General features: G+C 39.2%; 1 protein-coding gene across 1 annotated transcript; it reads right to left on the bottom strand.

The window, feature by feature from the left end:
- Positions 1-501: 501 nt before the first annotated feature.
- ARPP19 (cAMP regulated phosphoprotein 19) lies at positions 502-22608 on the bottom strand (the record flags this gene model as incomplete). The annotated part of the gene is made up of 4 exons (XM_080934151.1): positions 502-4103; positions 8369-8491; positions 22296-22350; positions 22520-22608. The coding sequence occupies 4 exons, from the start codon at positions 22606-22608 to the stop codon at positions 3933-3935; spliced, it is 438 nt and encodes a 145-aa protein (XP_080790277.1). The 3' UTR covers positions 502-3932.
- Between the last annotated feature and the right edge of the window lie 2000 nt (positions 22609-24608).

The following is a 24608-nucleotide window of genomic DNA, read 5'->3' as shown; positions in this document are numbered from 1 at the left end:
AATGAAGTTTCCTTTACTCAACACTTTCCCCTTCTTCCTACCCGCTTTCATAGCAACTGGTTTCTAATACCACCCGAAAACTCCTCTCTTCTCTCACTCTGTTCTACATTGAAGAGCCCATTCCTGCACTTACTAGAACTTTGCTGAGATGGCCTTATGAAGCTGTGGATCTTTACTTGAACTCCTGGTCCTCCTTCTTGCCTCCTGATGACGTACACCCAACACTCATAAAGTACTAGAACCCAAGGTTTTGTGCATGTTAGGCACTAATGTATATACCAACTAAGGTATATCCTCAGAACTGTAGATTCCTTGAAACTGTTTCATCCATCTTTCTGTATTCAATATTACCGTACTAGAACATTTTATACACAAGATAAACAGCAGGGTTCTATTAACACATTTAAATTAAAATAAAATCCAAGATTACATGTCATTTCTTCAGAGTAGTGGCTTAAGAAAAAATACTAAAAACATTAACAAATAAGACAAAACTGCATATTAAAATCAATAGAAATTAGGTAGATCCATTTATTTGGGGTGTATTTTACACGTGTAAGTTTGGACAAGCTATTTGACAAACCTCACCATTAATTGCCAACTCTACAGACATCTGTGACAAGAAAAGGCATTGATGTTGGCGCTCTGCATACAGTGTCCTATTGCATATCAAATGTTGGAGATGCATTGACAGATCTGAGGGCATGGTAGTAAAGGAGTTTGATCTCTATTCTACTATTTAGTTCATAAATACCATACAAACATACATTTACGAGTGTCACCACCACCAGAAATTTATAGAATGAAACTCAAAGTCTACCTCCTTTGAAGGCTGGAACTAGTAAGAGTCCAATTGTCACCTATGTAGGAGACACCACAGGTTCTTTTGATTCCAATTTCTTAACAGTAGCAGTGGCAAGTTGGAGAGTCTTGGGTTAAGACTGGCAGGACATGCCAAGTGAGATCAAAATGGTGCTTTAGAAATGTAAGGGAAGTGCTTACAGTGGGCTTAAGGGGTATTACACATTGAGGGAATTGGGTTACAATTAAGTAACAAGTCTGAAGGTTGGGGACGTGACAAGGCCATCACAGACAAGGCCTTGGTAACCACTCAGAGCAGCTCTTCCCATAGGCTACCTGCTTCTGACTACCAAACACTAAGTTTACAGAGTTTGGGTTGACAAGTTTAGCTTTGATAAAACTTCGTGGGATATCCAGATCAAGAATACAAGTCTGACTTAGTGATGAATACCAAAACATATTCAGAGGTATACTTTGGTTACAGCAAGTAAAAAGAGCAACTAATTCTAACTGTGGAAATAACGGGTAGAGGCCTTGTCACAACTGCCTTGAATCGTTTAGACATATCTCCAGACCAGCAGTACAAGATTCTCTAACTTGAAGAACTGCAAACGTGTTCCTTCCCATCCATCCAAATACCATTCTAACTAGGTATGAGGTACAACTGTTAGTCATATGTAGCCTTCAGGATGTTTCTCATATGAGCTACTGAACAAAACAGATTTAGGCTTTACCCAGTTTGCCTTTAGTATTTTCATTAACCTCAATCTACTCTAACATTAAGATTAGCCATTCCTCAGACACAGCTTTGACGTAGAAATTAAGCTCATTTCATTGAAATCTTCACTAAATGATGACCAAAAAGCCTGCAAACTGAACTCTGAAGTAGAATAAAAACCAGGAAAATGTAAAACCTCTCTCTCAAGCACCAATGGAAGCCATGCAGCGACACGTACAAATCCTTAACAGGTCTTTCCTAGTGGAAAATCCTGAGATCTTTAAGCACTGCTACTTTATAGAAGGCAGGTTGGTTTAGTGAGGAAATTTATTTTTGAAGAGTAGTATTTGGGGCACTTAGTATTTCACAGATCCTCAAGTCTTGAGGTAGGTTAAGCATCAGTGTCAATACGCAAGCAGGAATTACTTGTTAGACTATAAGTCCTGTTAAGGAAGAACATGATCACTCTTACCTCAGCTTCATCTATCTGAACTTAATGGGTGGGGATGGGCTTACAAATATCCAAGAAGGGGGAGGAGAAAGACTAGCAATCTTATGAATTGCACTTATTATGGAATTTGTTTGCTTATTACAAATATATTTACATAGAATTGAGCTGTAAAATTGCCAACGTGCAGTATAAAGTATATTGTTCTTCTGCCTCAAGTTGTAGTGTGGAACCATAGGAAAGCAGGGGCACTAATGTAGTCATAACACAAATGCTGCCTGGATTCCATAGGGAAGTGGGCCTTACCCTAGCCCAAGATGAAGAGGAAGAACTGTATCAGCTCAGGCTGCTACTGTTCAATATGCTACAGCCTGACATCCTGGGGGAGAGCTCTAATAATGTGTCCGAATAGTCTGCTAATGTTTCCACTAGTACATAAACCACAACTGATAGTTTATTAAAATGACATGTATAAGAGATACCTAAATATTTTAATATGAATGTTTTACCAATCACTGTAATCATTAGCCCTATTCTTCTAGTTCATCCTAATTTAAAATTATTTAACAGAATTCAGCTTACTCTAGACAAATCTTTTCAAGTCCTTGCTTCAATATAAAGTTCCCTTAGGAATAAGTGTAGTTCTGTGATACAGTGCTTGCTTAGCACATGTGAGACAGTGGTTTGATTCTCAGCATAACAAAAAACCCTCACAAAAGTTCTTTTATTTAAGCAAGTTGAAAAAGATAAGACACATATGCTTTTATATAAATGAGATAACCCAATAGAGTCACAGAAGCAAAAAGAAGATGGGCTGAGAAGATTAACAGAAGACAGAGAAGGCAAGTGTTATACTTTAGTATCCCCAAAGCTGAATGTGGAAGTAAAAAGTTTCTACACTAAGAAAGTTTATATAAATTATATGAGTTGTAATTTTTTTGTAAAAGTCAAAATGAAATGTTCTGCATAGAACAAAAGATATGCCTAAGCAACATATCGTATTGTACAAGGCCACTGAAAGTCATGGATATTAGGAACAAATGAAAAAGTTTAACTCTGTAGCAGGCTGAGTATATTTCGGTTTGGTATTCTAATAAGCTCAAGACTGTAAACTATTCTTATACAAAAGCAGTAATGGCAGGCAGATCTGTGTAGGAATTCTTGTGCTTCTGGTTGGCACATTATCTACTTTCTAATATGGTAAAATTAATACAGACATTTGTAAAAGGTTGTGCAAAACTATTGTATTTACAAAAATGGCACAGAAGTGAATGCAATAGTCAGTGCACATGCACACTCATTCACGTCGTCCACAAAGACAGCTGTCCCCACACTGCAGACCCGAGGAAGAACACCAGCTTTAGTGACAGCTGGTAAGCATTGGAGTCACACAAGTCACACCAGAATGGGCAAATATCGCCCAGGTAAGATGCTCTTGTTAAAGCTGAACAGCAGGTTTAAGGCCGTCAAGTCCAAGCCATTAATCTTTTGCAGCCCATTTACTTGTGTCTGGATTATGTGACTTGTCTTCCAACTTGTGGTCTTAAACTTCTGTCTTACAAAATTCAAAAGGAAGATACAGAAGAAATCAATACAACAGAGCTTCTATTAAATTAGAGTAACATACAAAGCTGTAACTATGAGAAAGTAAAGAGAGCCAGAGCATTAACGCTGTAAAACTTGCTTGCTACTTGTTGGAGCCAGCCCTACACCAGCTAGGTAATATGTACAATTATTGTCACGTCATTTACTTATGTTGCTGTTACATGTCGTTTGCATCAGTGCACTGTGAAACTAACCAAAACCTCTACACATGTATGCTCCCTTACAACAGTAGCACACACTACCACTACCTGCAAAGCTGTCAGTCTCAAATGACAGAGTGAAAGGAAACAGAAGTGGGTAAGTAACAGAGTAAGGAGAAATAAAGGACATTAGAAGACTCATGCAGTTCAGCTCTTTTAATCAGCCAGCCAGCTTGCTGGTAACCAGGGATGGTTTCCGCTGAGGGAGGTCCTGTGGAGTGGGAATGTGGTCACCAGTGACCTCTGTCTTATCCGGGGCTGCAGCAGGAAGCTGCTTGTTCTTCATCTTTGCTTTTGCCATATTGTAGTCCCCAGAATCAAAATACTTTTGCTGAAAACAAAAACAAAACAAACAAATTAGAGTTCAAAAGTTCTTTGTTACCATTACACTGATTTTGATTGAAAGATGAAACCACAACTCCCTAACACTATGATAAAACTGTGTGCTGGAGAGATGGCTGTGATTGAGACTACTGGCTGCTCTTCCAGCGGACCTGGGTTCAATTCCCAGCATCCACATGGCAGCTCACAGCTGTCTGTAACTGTCCCTGTTCCAGGGACTCCAACACCCTCGTATAGGCATACATGCAGGCAGAACACTAATACACATTAAATAAATAAAAACAAAAACCTGGGATGAGCAGGTTAGTCTACAAGCAAAACCAGATGAATTTGCTTAAGTTCTGCCTCACATCCATCATGTTTAGCTGATTTTTATTGAATGTCTACTGTACATAAGCTAATGTATCAAGAACTAGCAAGAGATAAAAATGATCAAGTAAGTCAAATGTCAACTTCTTTTTTCTTATATAGGAGAGGAAAAAAACCTTTCAGAGAAGATGACTTGCTCTCCTAGAAGATAAAACCTCCATTTTGCTTTCTGAGGCAGACAGCAACCCCAAGCCACAAACAGGCTGAGGCCTGCGCAAGCCTCACTAAATGTCATAACTTTTAGAACCAGACACTGTGGTCACTAAAGTCTGGGTTTGGCAAAAGGAAATAATGCAGTGATGAAATGATAGCACAGATTAATAATGAACAGAAAAAATCCTGACTTTGGAGACCCTAATGTGTAAAACGAATCAGCTGGGACTCAGCTTAGTGTAGGAATGCTAAATGGTCTAGGGAGGGCTCACTGGCTGACTCTCCCTGATTATTACTATTATTATTCTATGATAAGCTAGATTTGGCTTATAGCCAATGTGTCTATGGCTAGAAACTATTTTCACATAGCACTGTACAAGCTTCATGTGAGTAGTAACAATGAAATGTGAGCCAGGTACTTCTGAAGTTGCTGCAGTATCATTTATGATTGATTTGTTCTTTAAAATAGGGATTTTGATGCCTCCAGAATCAAGAAGCTGCTTCTATCTAGGTGTGTGTGGCACACATGGAACCTCAGCACGCAGGAAGTGGAGGCACAGGACTTGACATTCAGGCTTGCCTCAGCTACATGAACTCTCCCTGTCTTAAAATGGAGCACTACTTTTTATTGGTTGGCATATGTGCAACAAAGCACCCTGACAAATTTCTTACTTGTGTTACTTAATGTATATAAAAAGTAAGAAATTTAACACTGTGTAAATTTTTAAAAAGTTATATATAATTTTTTTTTATTTAGTGGGTACGTGTGGCGATCGGAGGGCAACTTTCAGAAGTTGTTTCACTCCTCCCACCTCATGAGTCCTAGAAATTGAATTAAGGTTGTCAGGCGTGGAAGTAAGAGTCTTTACCCTCTTGTCATCTTGCAGGCCTAAGCACTGTATGATTTCCTCCAATTTAATAAACTCAGTTTCTGACTAGAAGCTATTTTATACTAAGAAAATGTAAATCATGAAAGGATCTCATGTAATTGCATACTGAGATCTGCTGAAGAGAAAAATAATTTAAATTTTGAATAGAATTCAGGTGAGCAGATACTGACAGGTGGTGTGGGTGAAGGAGGCTATTTCTCAGGTTAGGGTCCAAGGAACACAGCCTAGCAGTGGTATTAGCTGTCTAACAATTTCTAAATGTCATGAGTTTACAAAAACCAAACAAACCCTGAAAGCAGCTATGTATACTAATCACTTCCTATAATCCTCACATTTGGGGTCTTTTTATATAGCAGAAATACTAGTGCAAGTTTAAGGCCAGCTTGGGGCTATACAGTAAGGGCCAGGCCAGTGTGAGCTATAAAGAGACCCTTTCTCAATTAAAACAAACCCCTAAAAAACCCAATAAAACATACTTTTTAGGTTATACAGAAGGCAATCTTACAAAAGCCTCTCTTCATATATGTATTTATTTATTCATTTATTTGAGACAATGTCTTACAAAGCTTTGATCTCTAACTTGCAATGTAGCAGAGGATGACTGAATTCCTGATCCTCCTGTGTTTTCATCCCAAGTGCTGGCATTACATAAGCACCACCACCTGGCTTCCCATTAAAACTGAGCAGCATTGATTTTAAATATGTGGTCACCTAACATGACAAACTCTAAAGTCATGTTTATTAGAACTGGGTCCTCAGCTTTGGTACTTTACAAACCACAAATACAGAAATTCACAGGCTAGACTGTTGAAATCCTTTTTGACTCTGATGGACTACAAACTCACCATGCATATGATCTTATTGTTAAAAGCCCAGTGAGAATATTATAACACTAATTTTATAATAATAATAATGGGTATGACACAGACCTAATATAGTAACTGAATTTAATTCAACCCTCTCAAACAATGCAGAAACTATATTTCTTAACTTGTTAACTATTATGACAAAGGAAAATTGAAACCTAGAACCTTGTGATTCAGACTTTAAAAAATTCTAGAATTCTAAAAGCTTTTTAACTAATAGTTTGGGAAATCACAGAATCAAACATCAACAATGCAAATTTTATGTAATTATTTTTGATTCAAGTGTCATTTGCTTCATTTCCAACTATTTTCATGTATGATGCCAACTTCAAGATACATTAATTCTGCCGTGAAGAAACCATCACCTAAATCCAAGTGCAACCAGGATTCTGATGCTCAGGATCATACATGATGTCATAGCTGAAAATATGCCTAAAGGTACAGCCATGTAAGTTAGACAGTATATTCACATGCTACACTAAACCTAGATTCCTAATGAACAGAACATCGCCTTGATGTTTCTTGCTTACATGAGCCTTACAATCAAGATTTCAAAGAACCATATATTCTACTTGTGGACTCATCATAACTTATCAACTATTTCTCTGATGCTCAACATTGATGTGGCTTTTATATATAGTAAAAGCTTTAAGAGAAAAAAAGCTTCAAATCTGAAGATTTTCCCCATCATACTGAATTATAGCTTACATTAATTTATAAGAAATTAAAGAATGTAAATACTTCTATGACTCTTACATAAAATCTTCCATGACCCTGTCAAAATTAAGAGCAACGATTTTCGTGTTTACACAAAAAGAAATGCATTAGTTACACTTAATTTCATGCTTACCAATAGGAATTATTCTAAATATTTTCCTACTTTGGTTGAATTTAGTATGATAAAATTTAAAACCTACTGATGTCTAACCATGGATGTAAACACTTTCTGTATAACTATAACAGTTATAGTTCCTGTTAAATTTCTTTATTTAGAGTTATGTTTTTTAAGGTTCCCAAGTTTTGGAATAATTTCCCTATAAGAATCTGTTTTAGAGTACAGAAATTCTGCATTTTCTATATTTAATTTTCTTTATATTATTATTTGAAAGATGTAAGTCTTTCATTTTTTTAATGTTTAAACTAAACCACATTATTTGTTGATTCTTTAAAAATCACTGTTTTGGAGTCTATATATAACTATAGTGTACACGCAGACTTGTTTTTTCTATTTATTTTATTCTATTTAAGGTATTTACTTAAAGAGAAACGTAATCTAGCATTTTATATAGGAAGTAATTACCACACATATACTCCCCATCATTCTCTGATCCCGATATGAGAATTCAAATATGCTTTAATTCTAGTTTTCTAAATTCTTCAAGCTGAAGGAGAGAACATTTAAGAAACAAGTAGCACTACTGTTTCCATGCTAAGAATAATGACTTCTACTTCATAAAGGGAGACACTCTGGGAAAAAATGCTTTCAGTAATTTGAACTACTAAAATTATGTGTAAATTGGATTAAAGGAACTATGAAGCAAATTAAATGATTTCAAAGTGATCATTCAAATACAAAGGATTGTAAGCCTCTGAATGATGTATGAGACTTGTTTTCAAACAGGCAAGCTTTAATAAGGATCATGGGGTAAATACCTGTTTCTGGACAGTAGTTCATTTTAAACAGAAGAGGAAAAGGGGACACACAAAAAAATGTGTGGGTGGGTTTGAGTTTTATCTACATTTACATTTTTATAAAGATGACAAAGCTAGAATTCTTTAATATTATCATCTGTACTATGGTACACACTTGAAATATTTTATAAGTTATAATCACCTCTTTTCATACATATTCATTTCATACATGAACCAGGTAAAATATTGATAGAGATAAACACACCTGGAAATACAGGAATAAAGACATTTGTCAGCACACTGAGCTCACAGAGAAAACGTGAAAATGACACTCGGCAACTTACCCCTTTCTGCAATCTTTTCCTTAAAAAATCAGAACCACCAGGCTTTTGTCCCAAATGAGGATACCTTGCTTTTAACTTTGCTTCTTCAGCTTTCTCTGGACTAGTTACTTTATCTTCCATTTCCTGAAATAATTTCAAATAAATTATTTCTGTTACAACTGAATTTCTGAAAATAATTCACCTTTTAATATCTAAACTCTGGCTTTCGCTGTTGAACACCAAGCAATACAGCCTCTGACTAAGAAACCAAGCCCAGGAACCTTTTAAACGCCTCTTTTTTCTCGAATGTCCCATGTGATAGCTCTATTATAGCTGTGATGCATGTACAACACCCCACACAGGAGATAAAAATACCCAGATCGCTCAGCTCTCAAGTCTTGCTTGCAGTTACTTTCCAGTCATGTATAATACATTCATTATTAGTCACCTTCTATGGAACTCTTCAGATCTCCATCTATATTTAGAGAATTTTCCTAATACTATTAAAAATCTAAAAGATCTTTTTAATTTCCTTATTTAAAATCACATAAAATTTTAAGTTCCTTAGATTTTTTACTAGACATTAACAACAACCGAAATACTAGCATATTTTCCCTAAGTAAATCAATTCGGAAGACCTTGATATCTAGAATGGTATCTATTCATCATTATTCACATCTGGCTATGTGTAAGAGCTCATCCCTGTAATTACAGCACCCAGGAATCCTAGGCAGGAAGACTAGCAAGTTCAAGGTTGGCCTCAAGTGAGAAAGGTTCTGATTCCAATCAACAAAAAGGGGAAATTCTGTTCACGTCAAAAAGATCACATACCTTTGGGTTTCGGAGCCCTTTTTCTGAAAAGACTGCCATTAATGAACCTGCTCCATCCCAGTATTTAGGATTAAACTTGGGGGCTCATGTATGCTAGTTAAATGTTCTATCATTTGTTTATACCCCTGGTCTTCTTATTATCTTAAGAATATTTTCTCAAACACCTATTTGATTGACTATATATTCTTCAAAATGCTATTTTACAGGCAAGAATTTATTACAAGAACAATAAATCAATAAAATCACAAGTCTCCTGTGATGGAAGGTTGGACAGCTGGCAAGGATACTTTTAGCTATTGGACACATTTCTCTGAATTGGCAAAATCACACCTTGGCACATTTTGAGTCTCTAAGGTTATTTATGAAGTAAAATATCGTTGATGTTAAATCTATAAATGGCAAACCAAATGTTCTTACATAACAAGTAAATAATTTATCTAGAAACTTTTTAACCTGGCGTCTTTTTGTAGACTTTCCTCGAAGTTACACACACACACACACACACACACACACACACACACACATATATATATATTCTGTTCACTTTATGTATTATCAACACTTGACCCTCAACAACTCCCTCATACCCCACTTTATGTCTTAGAGAATTTTGCAGATATCCTTCCCCTTCCATACTCCTGCTCTTTTCTGTTTCAGATGGCCTAGTTTCCCTTTATAGGCTGCAGCTTCATCTTCCAACCTCTTTCTGTGGTGACTCACACATATACTCCATATAAAACTTACCTGTGTATTCAGCACAGCGAGACTCTAAATAATGATTTCCCAGCCCTTACATTCAAGAATAGCATGTCTAGAAGTTCAAGTGTGAGGTACACTGGATACTGTTCAGTGTGTGAGCTTGTCTGCATGCTGTTCATCACTGGCACAGTTAAAAGCTAAGCCTTCACAAGCCCACTTCCTCAGCTGGCATCAATCACAGTCATATGTTCAAGTCTGCAATACCATTCTTCAAGGAGATTTTTGATTGTGTTGTTGTTTATCTTTGAGACAGGGTTTCACTATGTAGCTTTGGCTAACCTGGAACTCACTGTGAAGACCAACCTGACCTTGAACTCACAAAAATTCACCTGCCTGACTCCTGAATACTGGGGAAGTTCTTCAAGGATTTTTTCAAAACTGATGTTCATACATGATTTCTGTCTTAAGACTAGAACCTAACCAAGTAGGATATGAAGACAGTGTACTTATGTAAAGCTGGAGGCACCAACGCAAAAATAATGTGTGGTCTACCACAGTAAGGTGTGCTAGAGCCTTAGCGACATCTAGTGGCAGGCTCAGCCTTCACTACACAAATCTACTGCCACCAACTGGCATTCTCAGAGCTGCAGTTTGAAAGCAAACTGGATTAAAGACCTATTCTTGGGTTTCCCTGTCCAGTTTGCCCATTTTCAATAACGTTTATTGGAAAGGGGCCACAGTCAACTGTTGGTCTTTAGTCCCAGCACTTTCAAACCTTTTGGCCAGAATCAGAATTTCTTAGGCCAGAAACATTACGCAGCAGGTAAAGGAGCTTTCTACATAAATCTGACAGCCTGAGTTTCCTCTCCAGCTCTGATGGCAGATGGAGAGAAATACGTCTCCTAACCTTCACAAGTATGCTGTAGCACACACGTACCCCCAAAAAATATGCGGCCAGGCTGATCTACATGGTGAGTTCCAGGAGCCATATGTACACAAAAAGGAACTTTCTCATGAAAAAACAAAACACACTTCTTATGATACCTACTTGAAGCTAAGAGCTTGAGAGTTTGAGACTAATGAGATCAAATCTCAAATCAAGGAGAGGATTGTGAGGAGAGAAGAGATGGCGTGAAGAATGGAGGAAGAGACTCCAATTCTTGAATTTTCTTGCCAATATACAACATTATTAATACGTTCTGCTAGTACAATTTTAGATAAATTCAAACTTTGTTCTGTATTCAACATGAGAAAGAAAGATAGGAAAAGACTGGCCTAAGCTACACTTTAACATGTAGTTAAGTACTATCAAGACTTCCCCAGTACTTCTTTTAAACTATACAAAAATGTTCTTAACCTGGTGCAGATGCAGGACCTTACATTAAATAAATCCAAACTGTGGGACATTCACTAACATTCTAACACAGCTATTGATTTGCTTATGGAGATAAACCCGTGGTGGTGGTGGGGGGGGTACTGTGGTGCTAGCATTCAGCAATTCTTAACTTCCCCAAACAGTATAAATTGAAGGCTAAAAATACATTTCCCAAACTGCATTATTATTAGGCAGCCAATGGTAGCTACAGGAGATGAACAAGTGTGGAAGAAAACAACTATTCTTCTCTTGATCACATTGTTACAGAGCCCTTGTGAGTTCCTACAATGGGGTATCCACAGACAATCAGGGGTCCTGCAGCACCACATGGCAGTTAGATAGAAGACGGCAGACTCCAAACAGGACTCATTCCTACAGTCAGAGATATTCTTCAAGCCTTGCCTCTAAAAACATTTATTTCCCCCTTCTGTTCTTCCAACCCTTTCAAAAATTTGTAACCTAGCACCTCAAACCATTTCCTTTGTTTGAAACATGTAGCTTTTGTTCTTTTCTTCCCCATATGATGCTTAACATTTATACCTGTAGTTATAGTTACAGATTCTTATACCTATTCCTGAACATTCATTTACCGTAGCTAAGAATAAAATAAATAAATAAACTGTGACGAAAGGGGGGGCAAGGCTTGAGATAAAGAGAAAAAAATATAAAGCAAACACAAAACAAAAAATAAGTTACATATTCATACATTAAACATTATACCCTGAATGTCTTTTGTAAGGAGGTAAAAAGATACAGGGCCAGGGATGTAGCCAGTGTCAGAGAGCACAGAGGCCCTGGGCTCATAATTTTATCATCTGAGAGGGAGGGCGGACAACAATGAAGGACTGAAGTGTGGCTTAGGGTGGAGCACTGCCAAGAATGGGCAGGGCACCACGTTCAATTCCAAGTGCTGAAAAAACAAAATCAGACAAAAAAGAAAAACACATAATGGGATAGTATTTTTAAAATGTAAATATTTATAATTGGGAAGTCATGATGGCTTATACTGACTGTCAAACTTGACAGTAACAGACCTCTAGACATATCTGTAAGATAATTTGTGGATGGACTAATTAGGTAGGAAGCAAGACCTATCCTAGATGTTGTCAGAATCATTTCATAGGCTGGGGTCCTAGACTATATTTTTAAAAAGGAAGTAGACTGAAGAGATTGCTCTGTGGTTTGAAAGAAGCCGTATAGTTGTTAAGACACCCGTGTAATAAGGCAGGTGTAACACAAACACTTGTTACTCCAGTTCCAAGGGCTGTGTATGACACCCTCCTCTGACCTTCACATGAACAAGTAACACACAACACACACACATGCACTTACACTAAATATTAGGGGCTAGGGGAAAGGAAGAAGGATGAACACCAAATTCATCTCTGCTTCCTGGCTATAAGTGCAGGTTCATGTTGCCGTACACTGAGCCCCCACGGACTGTATCTTCAACCTCAGAGCAAAGATAACCCTGGCTTCAAGTTACTTTTTTCAGCTACTGAGCCCGAGCCATGAAAAAAGTGATCATATTCAATTAACAGTTTGATAAAGATGCATAATAAAGTTTCCTTTTTCCCTTCCAGACAGGGTCTTTCTGTGTAGCCCTGGGTGTCCTAGAACTCCATCTATAGACCAGCCTGCCTCTGCCTCCTGAGTGCTTTAAAGGAACGTGACACCACCGACCAGCACATAAGGAAGTTTTAAAGGGGACTAACTAAATAAAAATAAAGCATAAAACTTCCAAATTGGTAGTTTAATAGTGGAGAAAGAATATCAACAGGGGATGTTAATGAAACAATAATGTTAGATACAACATACACACTAGCAAAGGGACAGAATACAAACATGATGCAAAAAGAAAGAAAGAAAGAAAAAAAAGCAAAGGGTGAGATAAAAGGAAAAAAAACTTAAAGTGTCAACAATCACAAGGTGGCCTGTTCATTTACATTTGTGTCTGGAAGCCAGGGGGACAGTTATGCCTGTAACCCCAGTATTCAAGAGACAGTGCCACAAGTTCACAAGCCTAGTTAATGGAGTAAGTTCCAGGACAACCTTGCTCAAAAGGCCCAAATAAACAAATACATGAACAGATATAAATTCATAGCTGAATTAAAAAAAACCAGCCACTTAAAAATAAGTGACATATGCAGAAAATAACACAGGGAGAAAATGTACTAGGTAAGTCCTAACCAAATAAGAGCTAGTGCAACTGTATTAATTTAATAGAGTAACATAGATCCTAGATAAAATTATCATTAGAAATACAGAAGCCAGCCAGGTAGGTGGAAGTGGCACATGCCTTTAATCCCAGCAGAAGCAAGTGGATCTCTGATCTGGAGGCCAGTTGGTCTACAGAAGAGCTCCAGAACAGCTAGGGCTACACAAAGAAACCTTGTCTCAAACAACAACAACAACAAAAACAAAACAAAAATAAAAACAAAACTCAGAAAAAAAAAAAAAAATACAGAGTCCTGCTCTGTGGGTATGGGATGGTGGGTATGGGATGGCAAATGCTATTTACTGGTCCCCAATAATGACAAGGTCCTGTTCCCTATGTAACCTGCACACAGGTGCCTGATCCTTGTAGGTAGGTCCTAGCATTACAATAGGGTTTGAAGAAAACCACTATTGTTTTGTCCTTAAAGAAAACCTACCTAGCACTAGAAGCCCACTCAGAACAGGGCTGTTTTACAGATTCTGCTAACCTAAGAAGTGAAAGCCTGGGCCTTGGAATCTCCACCTTAGAGATGATTGGCATGTCAGCAAGGTTTAGGTGATGATTTCTGCTAATTTAACTATGAGCAGCGTGTCAGGGGCAGAGAAGCTGGTCCTCCTGGTTACTGTGGACTCTGCTGCTACAAAGGATAATTTCTGTCCAAACTTAGGCAGATCCTAGAAACTCTGGTCTCTTCTATCCACGTGAGCAGCTATCAACCTGTTAGGCAAGGAAAAGATGAGGCTTGAAACCACACATTTATGTACCAGGTACACATCATTAGTTGGGTGTGGTTACAGACACATCTAGATCTGGTCTCAAAGCTAGAGATGACTTGAGATGGTCAGCCTGGACACACTGAGACTCTAACCAAAGCAGAAAGCATTTATTTAGATTTATTTTATCTTACAAGTACTTGCTTTATAAAAAAGATCCAAGTAATGTTTTTACATCTATTTCTGTATGTTGTTGCAGGGGCATGTGCATGTCACAATAATGTCAGTGTGGAAGTCTGAGGATAACCTGTAGGAGTCTGCTTTCTCATTCCACCATGTGGAATCTGAAGATCAAACTCAAGTTGTCAGGCTTGGAGGCAAGAACCTTAACACTCCAAACCATCTCACCAGTCAGAGAGACAGAGACAGAGAGAGTGAGTGTTAGTTGTGTGTCTATCAGCAGGTGAGTTCAGAGCCAGTCTGGGTAGTGATATCCTGCCTCAAAACAAAAGGAACTCTCACAAAGACTGTGTATGTTGTGTGTGTGTAGACTTAAATTAGTGGTAGACCAGTAGCTTGGGAAGCAGGAAGACTTTTAATCCACAGCAAGAGGCGGGGAAGGACAATTAGCAAAGAAACTAGTTCAAAGGAAATAAAAGGGAGAAATTAGTGAAGACAAAGTTGTAGAGCAACAAAGGGAAGAGCCAAGCAGTCCAGGCAAGATTACAAGTTTGAGGAAAGCTTAGGCAACCTAGCACTTTCCAGACCAGCCAGGCCTACAAAATGAGACCATGTTAAGGGAAGGGCTGAAGAAACTGAAGGGATGGCAACCCCATAGGAAGAACAGTATCAACTAACCTGACTATCCAGAGCTCCCAGGGACTAAACCATCAACCAAAGAGCACACATGGAGTGAAGCATGGCTCCAGCTACATATGTAGCAGAGGATTGCCTTATCTGGTATCAGTGGAAGGGTAAGCCCTTGTGGAGGCCCTACTGTGGAGGCTTGATGCTCCAGTGTAGGAGGATGCTAGCATGGTGAGGCAGGAGTGGGGGATGGGATGGAAGGTTTATGGAAGGGAGAAAACATTTGAAATGTAAATAAATAAAATAGCCAATTAAAAAAAAAAAGTTGGGCACATACCTTTAACCCCAGCATGTACAAAGTAGAGGCAAAACAGTCAAGAATTCAAGGCCAGGACAGCCAGAGTTACATAGAGAAATTTTGTCTCAAAACAAAAAAAAAACAACCAACCAAACCAACCCCCCCAAAAAGTAAGGGGCCACTTTTCACCAAGCCTAATGACCTGAGTTTGATCCCTGGGTCCCAGATAGGAAGAGAGAACAGACTCCCACAAGCTTTTCTCTATTCTGCACATTTACACTGTGGTATACTGGTACAAACGCATACCTCACTATCACTCTCTCACTCACTAATAAAATATAATAAAAGTTAAAGAGCTTAAAAAGGAATGTCAAACTCTGGAAGAAAAAGTTTTAAAATTCAAATCCAATTTTAGAATTTTATTATTTAAAAACTCATAACAAGTTTCTATATTTTAGAATGTATGATAAAGTATATTTATATGACGAAGTGGATAATAGTGGAAAGGGCATCAACTGCCTTCCTATAGTCTACACATAACACAGAACCTAATTTTTATCAAATGTAAACATGAACTAAGATTAATACATGTATTTTTTTTGAGTTTTATGATTAGAATCCATTAGAAACCCATTGATACTAGGGTATTAGGTATATACACATAGAAACATTTAAGGGCTGGAGTTTAGTAGCAAAGCAAAATCTAAAATTCCTAAGGTTCTGGGTTCAATAGATCAGCACCAACAATAGCAAAAGACCTTTGAAAAATGATCAAATCTGGAAATTGTAGCTCAGTGCTTGCTTCACACGTGTTATATGCCAGTAGAGACTCCTGGAGGGGGCCGGGGGAAGCTAATGATTATTTTATATTCTAGTAAGCTAAAAATAATTTTATCAAAAATGTTATCATTTTTCAGCCTGTGGCTATGTTACATGGCATGAGCAGTAAACTGAGCACTGAGTAAGTTCTCCACTGAGGCGATGTTCATTAGAGCACTGATGAATAAGTAGAATTAACAAAGGCCAACGGACCTCTTAAAGTATTGTTAGGAAGGCTCAACTACTGTTACCAATTTTAGAAAATCACTTTTGTCCTATAAATTCTTACTATTTGCCAGTGTTTGGCATTCAATGACAATAAGTAAGTCTCCAACATGAACACAATGTCCTTCAACTGTTTCCATAAAACCAAAATTTTCTACAAAGGTAGATTTATCATCAGCTTTAGAATATTTGGTGCAATAGAACTAACAGGTTCAGAAAATAAATTATAAAGTACAAACTTTACAAAAACAGAGCAAATCTAATAATAGGGATGGAGATGTAACTCAGTGGCAGAGCACCTACCCAAAAGGCACTAGGTCCTGGGTTTCAACCCTAGCACCGGATGGGATATGACTGAAGAAAGCCCAGTACTAAGGAGGTAGGTGTAGTAGGATAAGAAGTCCAAACTCATCCTGGACTACACACTGAGTTCAAGGCCAGTCTAGGATAAGAGACCCTGCTAAGCAAATCAAAGAAAGAGAAATGTCTGAATAGAAAAAGAGAACATTACTTAGCTCCAGAAAATACTACAATTTTTAAAACTCTGGGTAATAAAGCAGAAAAACAAACAAACAAAAAAACCCCAATAAATAAATAAATAAAACCAAAAATCCAATGTATACTTACCATCAAATACTGATGCATAGAAAGTCATATGATGCATATAATTAGGAATGTTCAAAAAAATGTATTGCGCAAATTTTGTCATAAAACACCAGAATGAGAGGCTGGCTCAGTGGTTAAGAGCACTAAGTGCTCTTCCAGAGGTCCTGAGGTCAAATCCCAGCAACCACATGGTGGCTCACAGCCGTCTGTAATGGATCAGGTACCCTCTTCTTGTGTGTCTGAAGACAGCAACAGTGTGTGTGTGTGTGTGTATGTATGTATGTATGTATGTATGTATGTATGTATGTATGTATGTATGTATAGTAAATCTTAAAACAACAAACAAAACAAAAACACCAGAATGGGAATGGAGAGAGGGCCCGGTGGTTAAAAGCAATGACTGGTTCTGGATTCAACTCCTAGCACCCACATGGTGGCTCACAACTGTCTGTAATAGGGGATCTGATGCCCTCTTCTGGCCCTCCAGGGCACCATCAGCACACACGCACACAGATATATATGCAAGCAAAACACCCACACATATTAAAACAAACAACAAACAGCTACTAAGAAATAAGTGTCAGAGGTCAGATTTAAAAAGCCTTACATGAGGGAGGGAATACCAATCTTCCCATGTCCTTTCTCATGGTTTAATGAGCTTACGATGTCTGACACTGGGCATCCATATACTACATTAAGAACTGAGGTGCTAAGGATGGTGGAGCAGCAACAAAGGACATAAGTACTGGACATCTTAGAACCCATTCTCCCATTCCTGGGCTAGCTTTGTTTTTTGTTTTTGTTTTGTTTTGGTTTTTGCCAAGAGAGAAAAATGACTAACTTCTATTTTTTTTTAAACTACTAATTTTATTTTCCTGACACATGTAACCAAGCATAATTCTGATTGATTACAGAAAAAACCATGTAGGATTTAGACACACACAGACTTGGGTAGGTAGGTTTTGTCTGAGGATAAAGGAGTCATCAAGAAGAGATTAAAACAGTGAGGGCAAGAGATGACATGATATATGGGAGATAGAAGGTGATGAAAGGTTGAACACCAAGCTGGTGAGCTTGGCCTTCAGGCAGACACTTACTCTCAGACAGGATTGTCCAAGGTCACCAAGCACCATCCACTTCTAGGCAGCCTTTCAGAGAACTTGCATCCAGAATGGAAGTAGAGGCTTTATACGGAAATTTATTTTACAGTTCCCTTCCTCTTCCATAACTCACAAAAACACCAGGCTCCTCTTTTTATAATTTTTAAAATTATATATATATATATATATATATATATATATATATATATATATATATAATTTCTTTATATGAGTACACTGTAGCTTTGTTCAGATACACCTGAAGAGGGCAGTGGATCCAATTACAGTTGGTTGTGAGCCACCATGTGGTTGCTCGGCTGTTAAAGGCTTTGCTCACAACCAAAAATGTTTATTTTTGAGACAGAGTCTCTCTATAGAGCCCTGGCTGCTTCAAAATTCACAACATAGACCAGGGTGGCCTCAAACTCAGAGATCCACCTGCCCCTGCCTCCAGAACAAGGTGTGCACCACTACACCCTGCCCTTACCTTTTTTAGAAAAATAATCATCTTTAAGTTTGTGTGTTTTGTCTGTATATTACTCATGTACCCACAGAAATCAGAAGAGGACACTGGCTCCTCTTGAAGTGCAGTTGCAGATGGCTATAAGCCACCATGGGTGCTGGGAATCAAATCAGATGCTCTGGAATAACAGCCAGTGTTCAACTGAGCCATCTCCCCAGCCTGGCCCAGTGTTCTTTTAACACAATTACTTCAGCTGTGAGAGCTCTACTTCAGTCAGTCTTTCCTAAGGCACTTCACTTACTTTAATTAAAATGACCTCTAGAAAACTTGCTACAGGCATCTTACGAACAATCTAAGCAGCAGCACACATATATACATCATGTATTTAGTTTTGTTCATATTTTTAAAATGGGTTAAAGTTAAGGTTTTTGAGCTCACTGTGTTATCCTGGGTTAAGTAGCTCAGTTTGGTGCTAAACTCACATAGCTTCTGCCTCCTGACTGCTGAGATTATTAGATGAACTACTAAAGCTAGCTAGAGCTAATTTTAAAATATTACGTTATCTTCTATTCTAAATAGTAAGCTATGACCTCACAGCTTACATTACAGAACTTAGTCATCACATGTCCTATGGGATAGTTAACTTTTAACAGCTGCTACCATGTCTTAATATATTAGTTTCAGTATAATACCAGCTACAATGAAGTTTATAGACTAACTTTTTTTTGGGTTTCTGTTTAAGACTGGTACAAAGTAAAGAGAGATAACTCTGTACTTTTATGCTCACACATATTTAATTATTATCCTAATTAAAAACAGGGGCCTATCTGATTTCTTTCTCTTTTTAAAATTTTGCTTTTTAATCTTATTTCCATCGGTCTGTGAATTTCTTCTCTTACTGTGAGTGTACACCATTCAGAAGGGGGAGAAACATCAACTTTGTCTTACTTCATACAGGGTCCAAGTATCTTAAACTTTTAGAGGCAACAAGCTAGCCCACTATAAAACATTAAAAGTATTTTTAGTTGAATACTTAAGCTTTAATTGAAAGATCAACTGGGTATAGAGACAATAATCAACTTTTTAGGTCATGTAGCTGCTGTTCCAAACAGAAGAAACAGGTGATTTGGCTCATGGGAACACAGAAGTGACTTTGCACATTTTCCTCATGTTTAAGCATAGTGTCCATGTAAGTTCACAAGCACTTACAATGTACAGCCAATCTTCAATTGAAAAAAGGGCGTTACGTTTCCCACACCCTCTAACTGGTACTAATAACTGTAGTTAGACAAAAAGACCTAAAAATGCTCAAGGAGAAAAAAAAAGATTAGAAGTCATCCCTGGTATTAGGCTATTTTAAAACACAATCAATTTTGTTTTATGCTCACTGTTGTTTTGCCTGCATCAGTCTGTGAGGGTGCTGCACCCTGAAGTTACAGGTGTGAAATGCTGCCATGTGGGTGCTAGGAATTGAACCCGGGTCCTCTGGAAGAGCAGGCAGTACTTTTAGCCACTGGGCCATCTCTCCAGCCTGTATTAGGCTATTTTAATCAAAAGTATTTATACTCTAGAAATCAATACTTCAAACTTTACCAACATATTAACAAGTTATTATCCAAAATTATTATAGCTGGGTGTAGTAGCAGCTAGACTGTAATCCTTGAACTTAGGGGACTTAAGGCCAGAGCACTTCAAGTTAAAGGCTAGCCAGGACTACCGAGTGAGCCTCTTCCTAAAAAATAATTAAACTGAGACTAGCAAGATGACTCAGTGAGTAAGGACTCTAGTCACCAACTTTTACAATCCAAGTTCAATCCAGGAACTCTCATGGTAGAAGGAGAAGCAGACCCCCACAGGCTGTTTTCTAATCTCAAATACCCCCCAAAACACAACAAATTTAAAAAGAAAATTATCCACCACACTATTACGTAGCAAGTTAAAACTGAGCTTCATTTCAGTGTATTTAAGACAAGATAGACATGACCTTTTGAGTTCCTAAATCCAAAGCAATTATAAACACACCAAAAAGTTTGCTAAGAAAGACTGTAATCCTGGAGGGGGTGTAAAAAAAAAAAATCCATTGCTCAGCTGGGCCTCATGGCACATGCACAGACTTGTAACCTGAGCCACCTGGTGTGTGAGCCTAGAGGATCCCAAATTCAAGGCCTTGACTACAAAGTGAGTACAAGGCCAGCCTGGGCAACTTAGAGAAATCATTTCAAAGCTGAAAACAGGAAGGTGAGGGCCAGCATGGTAATGAATCAATAGTTTCAGGGCCATCCTCTTGGTAAACTGAGCTACACCAGCCACTGTCTCAAGAAGACAAAAGAGGGGTTGGGCAGACAATCAGTCAGAAAAGGGTTTGCTGTGCACACACATATTCTTTCTCTCATGCTGTTCTCATGAAAATAGAGGGGCATCCCAGAACAGAGCTCTATGGTAAAGCCTAGGCTGTCTCAGAAGCCCTACTGCAGTAAGAAGGGAGGAAGGGAGAAAGGGAGGAAATGAAGAAGGGAGGAAGGGAGGGAGAAAGGGAGGGAGGGAGGTACAATGTGACATAACGTTATAACTCTACTGTTATTATCCTTGTTTTCCCTCTTTTCACCAGTTAGTTTACAATTACTATCAGAAGAGAACTATGACAATGGAAGAGATAATAGAGGATGGGTTGACATGCTTAGAGCATAAGGAAAGGGCAATAACAGTAATCCACAGTGCAACATTAAGTATAAGGGTTATGTTTAAACATTAGACCAAGTCCTGTATACAGTAAAGCAGTTTGGTATCACCAATCAGAGACAGGCTTTCATTAAGTAGCTCCAGCTGGTCTAGAACTCACAGAAATCCTCTTGCTTCTGTCTGAGTACTGGGATTAAAGGCACAATCTGTTTTGTTTTTAAAGAAAAATTGTTGGGAACTCTCCAAAAACAATTTAAGAAAAGAGATCAAGGACTTTTCTCCTTTGTTAGCTAACTGACTCCCATGTACCCAGGAAGTCAAGGCATCATAACAATTACGAATGAGCAGGCACCAGCCCAGATAAACACACAGGCCTCAAATTCATAGGTGTATTGCCAGTATATTTCCCTTCATCAGAGAAATACAATGAGCTGACAGGAAAGAATATCCTCAATGTTTCAAGAAATATCTAAGTGAAATTTTTCTAAAGCTTCAATTCTCGAAGTGCCACATGCAAACCCCACCATCTAGCATTTCTTTTCTTTCTTTCTTTCTTTCTTTTTTTTTTTTTTTTTTTTTTTTTTTTTTTTTTTTTTTTTGAGCAGAAGTTGTGCTGGGTTTTCGTTTGGGCCTCACAGCCATCGTGGGAAGTAGGTACTATTAACGGGACACTATTATCGGGACACTACCGACGAGAAGTCTGAAGCCCAAAGGGTTTAGGAAAAGATCATGAGGTCCCACAACCATAACCCTAATCTAGCCCTGCGTCGCCGCCTGAATGGAGACACCGCCTTAAAGAGTTACCTGCAAGCTTACAAGTGGTCCTAGCGCTTCCGGAGGGAAACCCACGTCCTGAGCAAATAAAAGCCCCCTATATAACGTGGGTTCCCAACGTGGGCCCGAGTCCTAGCTCTCCGGTATACTTAGGTGCTACACCGAGGCACCGAAGAGAATCGTTAAGTTTCTTCTGGCCGGGGCCCTCCCGGCTGCGGGAGGAGCGGTCGGCGGAGGGCTCCAGGCCGGCCTCGCTCAGGCCGCGCTCCCGCGGGCCCGCCAGCCAAGGCTCCCGCCACCCCTGGTCCCGCAGGCCGCCCGGGCCCTCCCCGCACACTCACCTTTTGCTCCTCCACTGACGCTGCCTCGGGGACTTCCGCGGACATGGTGCTCCTTCTGCAGAAGAGACGCCGGGAGAAGACAGATTACCGGTAGGCAAGACGGCCCGCCACCTTCTGCCTGTCCCGCCGCCTGCCGCCTTATGACGACACGGGCCGCGGGCTACCGCCCGCCGTAGCTCCCGCAGCCCAGGCCCGCCAGGCTCCCGCGCCGCGCCCTTACCTACCTATCCCCGCGCCTCCGGCCCTGCGACGCCCGAGCACTTCCTTTTTCCCTCAAAGGTTGCAGCTCGCGCCTCACCTCACTTCCGTCCATGGGCGCACAGTGCTTCCTGGGAATTGTAGTTGATCTGTGGCGCTGTATTCCTCCCTCCCCCTTCCCTGCCTTTCTTTCCAGACTATCCCGACCTCCTATTTACTCATCTGCTTGCTCTGTGCTCTGCAGTACCTCAGAGTTTCTGAAGTCAGTACCTGCTTCAGTTTAACCCCATCCACCTTTACTTCCTCTGTTCCCCCACCTTGCCTCAGCACAACCCTTTCTCTTTAGACCAACCTCATCAAGCTACAACTGCTCTGGAGAGTTCCACAACCAACACAGGAATACTTTGGTAATGCATCCTTCTTCATATTAGCCATAGCAGGGAAGAAGACAATATTTTACTCCCAGACCTTGGTATTTCCTATGCAATAAATCACTGATGAATCAATTCAGTTTCCACTCCTTGTGCTCCCATGGTAGTCAGCACAATACATTGAGCTCTGCAATTGCTTTCTTAACTGTCATATTTACTCTTCATTCTATGAAGCATCTTATAGCTGCTGGCACATTTGATTCCAAGGAAATGTCCCTTAGAAATCTGGGGACAAGGCAGCTGTATGTATTCAACTAGTAAGAATCAGAAGGCAATGGATGCAGTTCTGGAGGACGGGGGAACAATTAAAAGCTCGGAGTAATTGGACACGGGATTTGGAAGACATCAAAACCAAAGATGGGCCCTGTGGCATAGGACTGTAATCCCAGCTGTCGGAGAGGTTGACACAGAAGCACTGCAAATTTATGTATGCTTAGGTTATAGAGTAAATTGAAGGTCACTCTGGGGAATTTAATGAGGCCCTGGCATGTATGTAGTTCAGTGGTAGAGGGTTTGTTTAACATGTGCAAATCCCTGCATTCAATCTCTCCAGCACTGGAACAGCACCACCACTACACACACACACACACACACACACACACACACAGAGTGAGAGAGATCAAGTGAAATGGAGCTTGGAAGTTGGCTCAGTAGTAGTTGGATCGGTTGCCTTGTGTTTGACTCCCAGCACCACATAAAACCAGTATAGTGGTGCGTGCCTATAGTCCTAGGAGTGGGGAGGTAGAAAAAGAAGGATCAAGAAGTTCAAAGTTATCCTTAGCTTGAGTTTGAGGCTAGCCTGAGCTATGTGAGGCCCTGTGTCAAATATAAACCAAAACAAGACAACAATAACAACAAAGGCCAAGCAAACACAAAACCTTAGCAAGTGTAGAATCTCAGACAGGAAGACTTGACTGATAATTCAGTCTGAAAAACAAAAGAATTAAGAGTTCTTCTTGGAGAAGGAAGGAAAGGGTTAGTCAGCTAAGTATCAAAGATAAAAGGGCTTGGGAGGCTAACTAACTCTTGGAGACAGCCCTTGAGAATGGCTCAGTTTGTTCCCAAATCAACTGTTGTCCCAGGACTTTGCAAGTGGAGAGAAGAACTTCATTTTAAGACCAGCCTCAGTTAGGTATGAATTCAATCCCAGCCTAAGCTACATGACAGTGAGTTTCCAAAACCGAAACTCAACAACAAAAGCAACAGCATATTTGTTATCATTCTGTACTGACAAATTAACCTTCCGTGTCTTCCTACAACCTGCTTTTGCTGGGGGTGGGGGGGAGACCAGTGTCTCTATTTTTTTCTAGCTCTTCTAGAACTCACGGAGATCTCTTTGCCTGCATGTGCCACCAGACCTGGCTTGTTTTGTTCCAGACAGGGTCTCACTCGGGCCGCAGTCACAGAAAACCCCCGGCTGTAGCCTCTTGGTGTTTTTCATTGAGTAGACCTATATAGATAGTGGACACACCTAACTAGTATTTTTATTAATAAAATAATATATATATATGGTTAAATGTAACAAGGAGCACACAAATGTATGTGTAACCTTAAAGACAATCTTTTCTAAAATGAAAAAAGCATCTATTTAAAAAATGATAAATTGATAATCCACTGTTCCAAATGTTGGTTTCTAAACATCAAATCCTAATGATACTGCAATGCCTGCACATCTTACTGTAAC

The sequence above is a fragment of the Micromys minutus genome (genome assembly GCF_963924665.1).
Source record: "Micromys minutus genome assembly, chromosome: 21".
In the NCBI taxonomy this organism is placed as follows: domain Eukaryota; kingdom Metazoa; phylum Chordata; class Mammalia; order Rodentia; family Muridae; genus Micromys; species Micromys minutus.
This window is presented reverse-complemented; position numbering and strand designations above follow the sequence as displayed.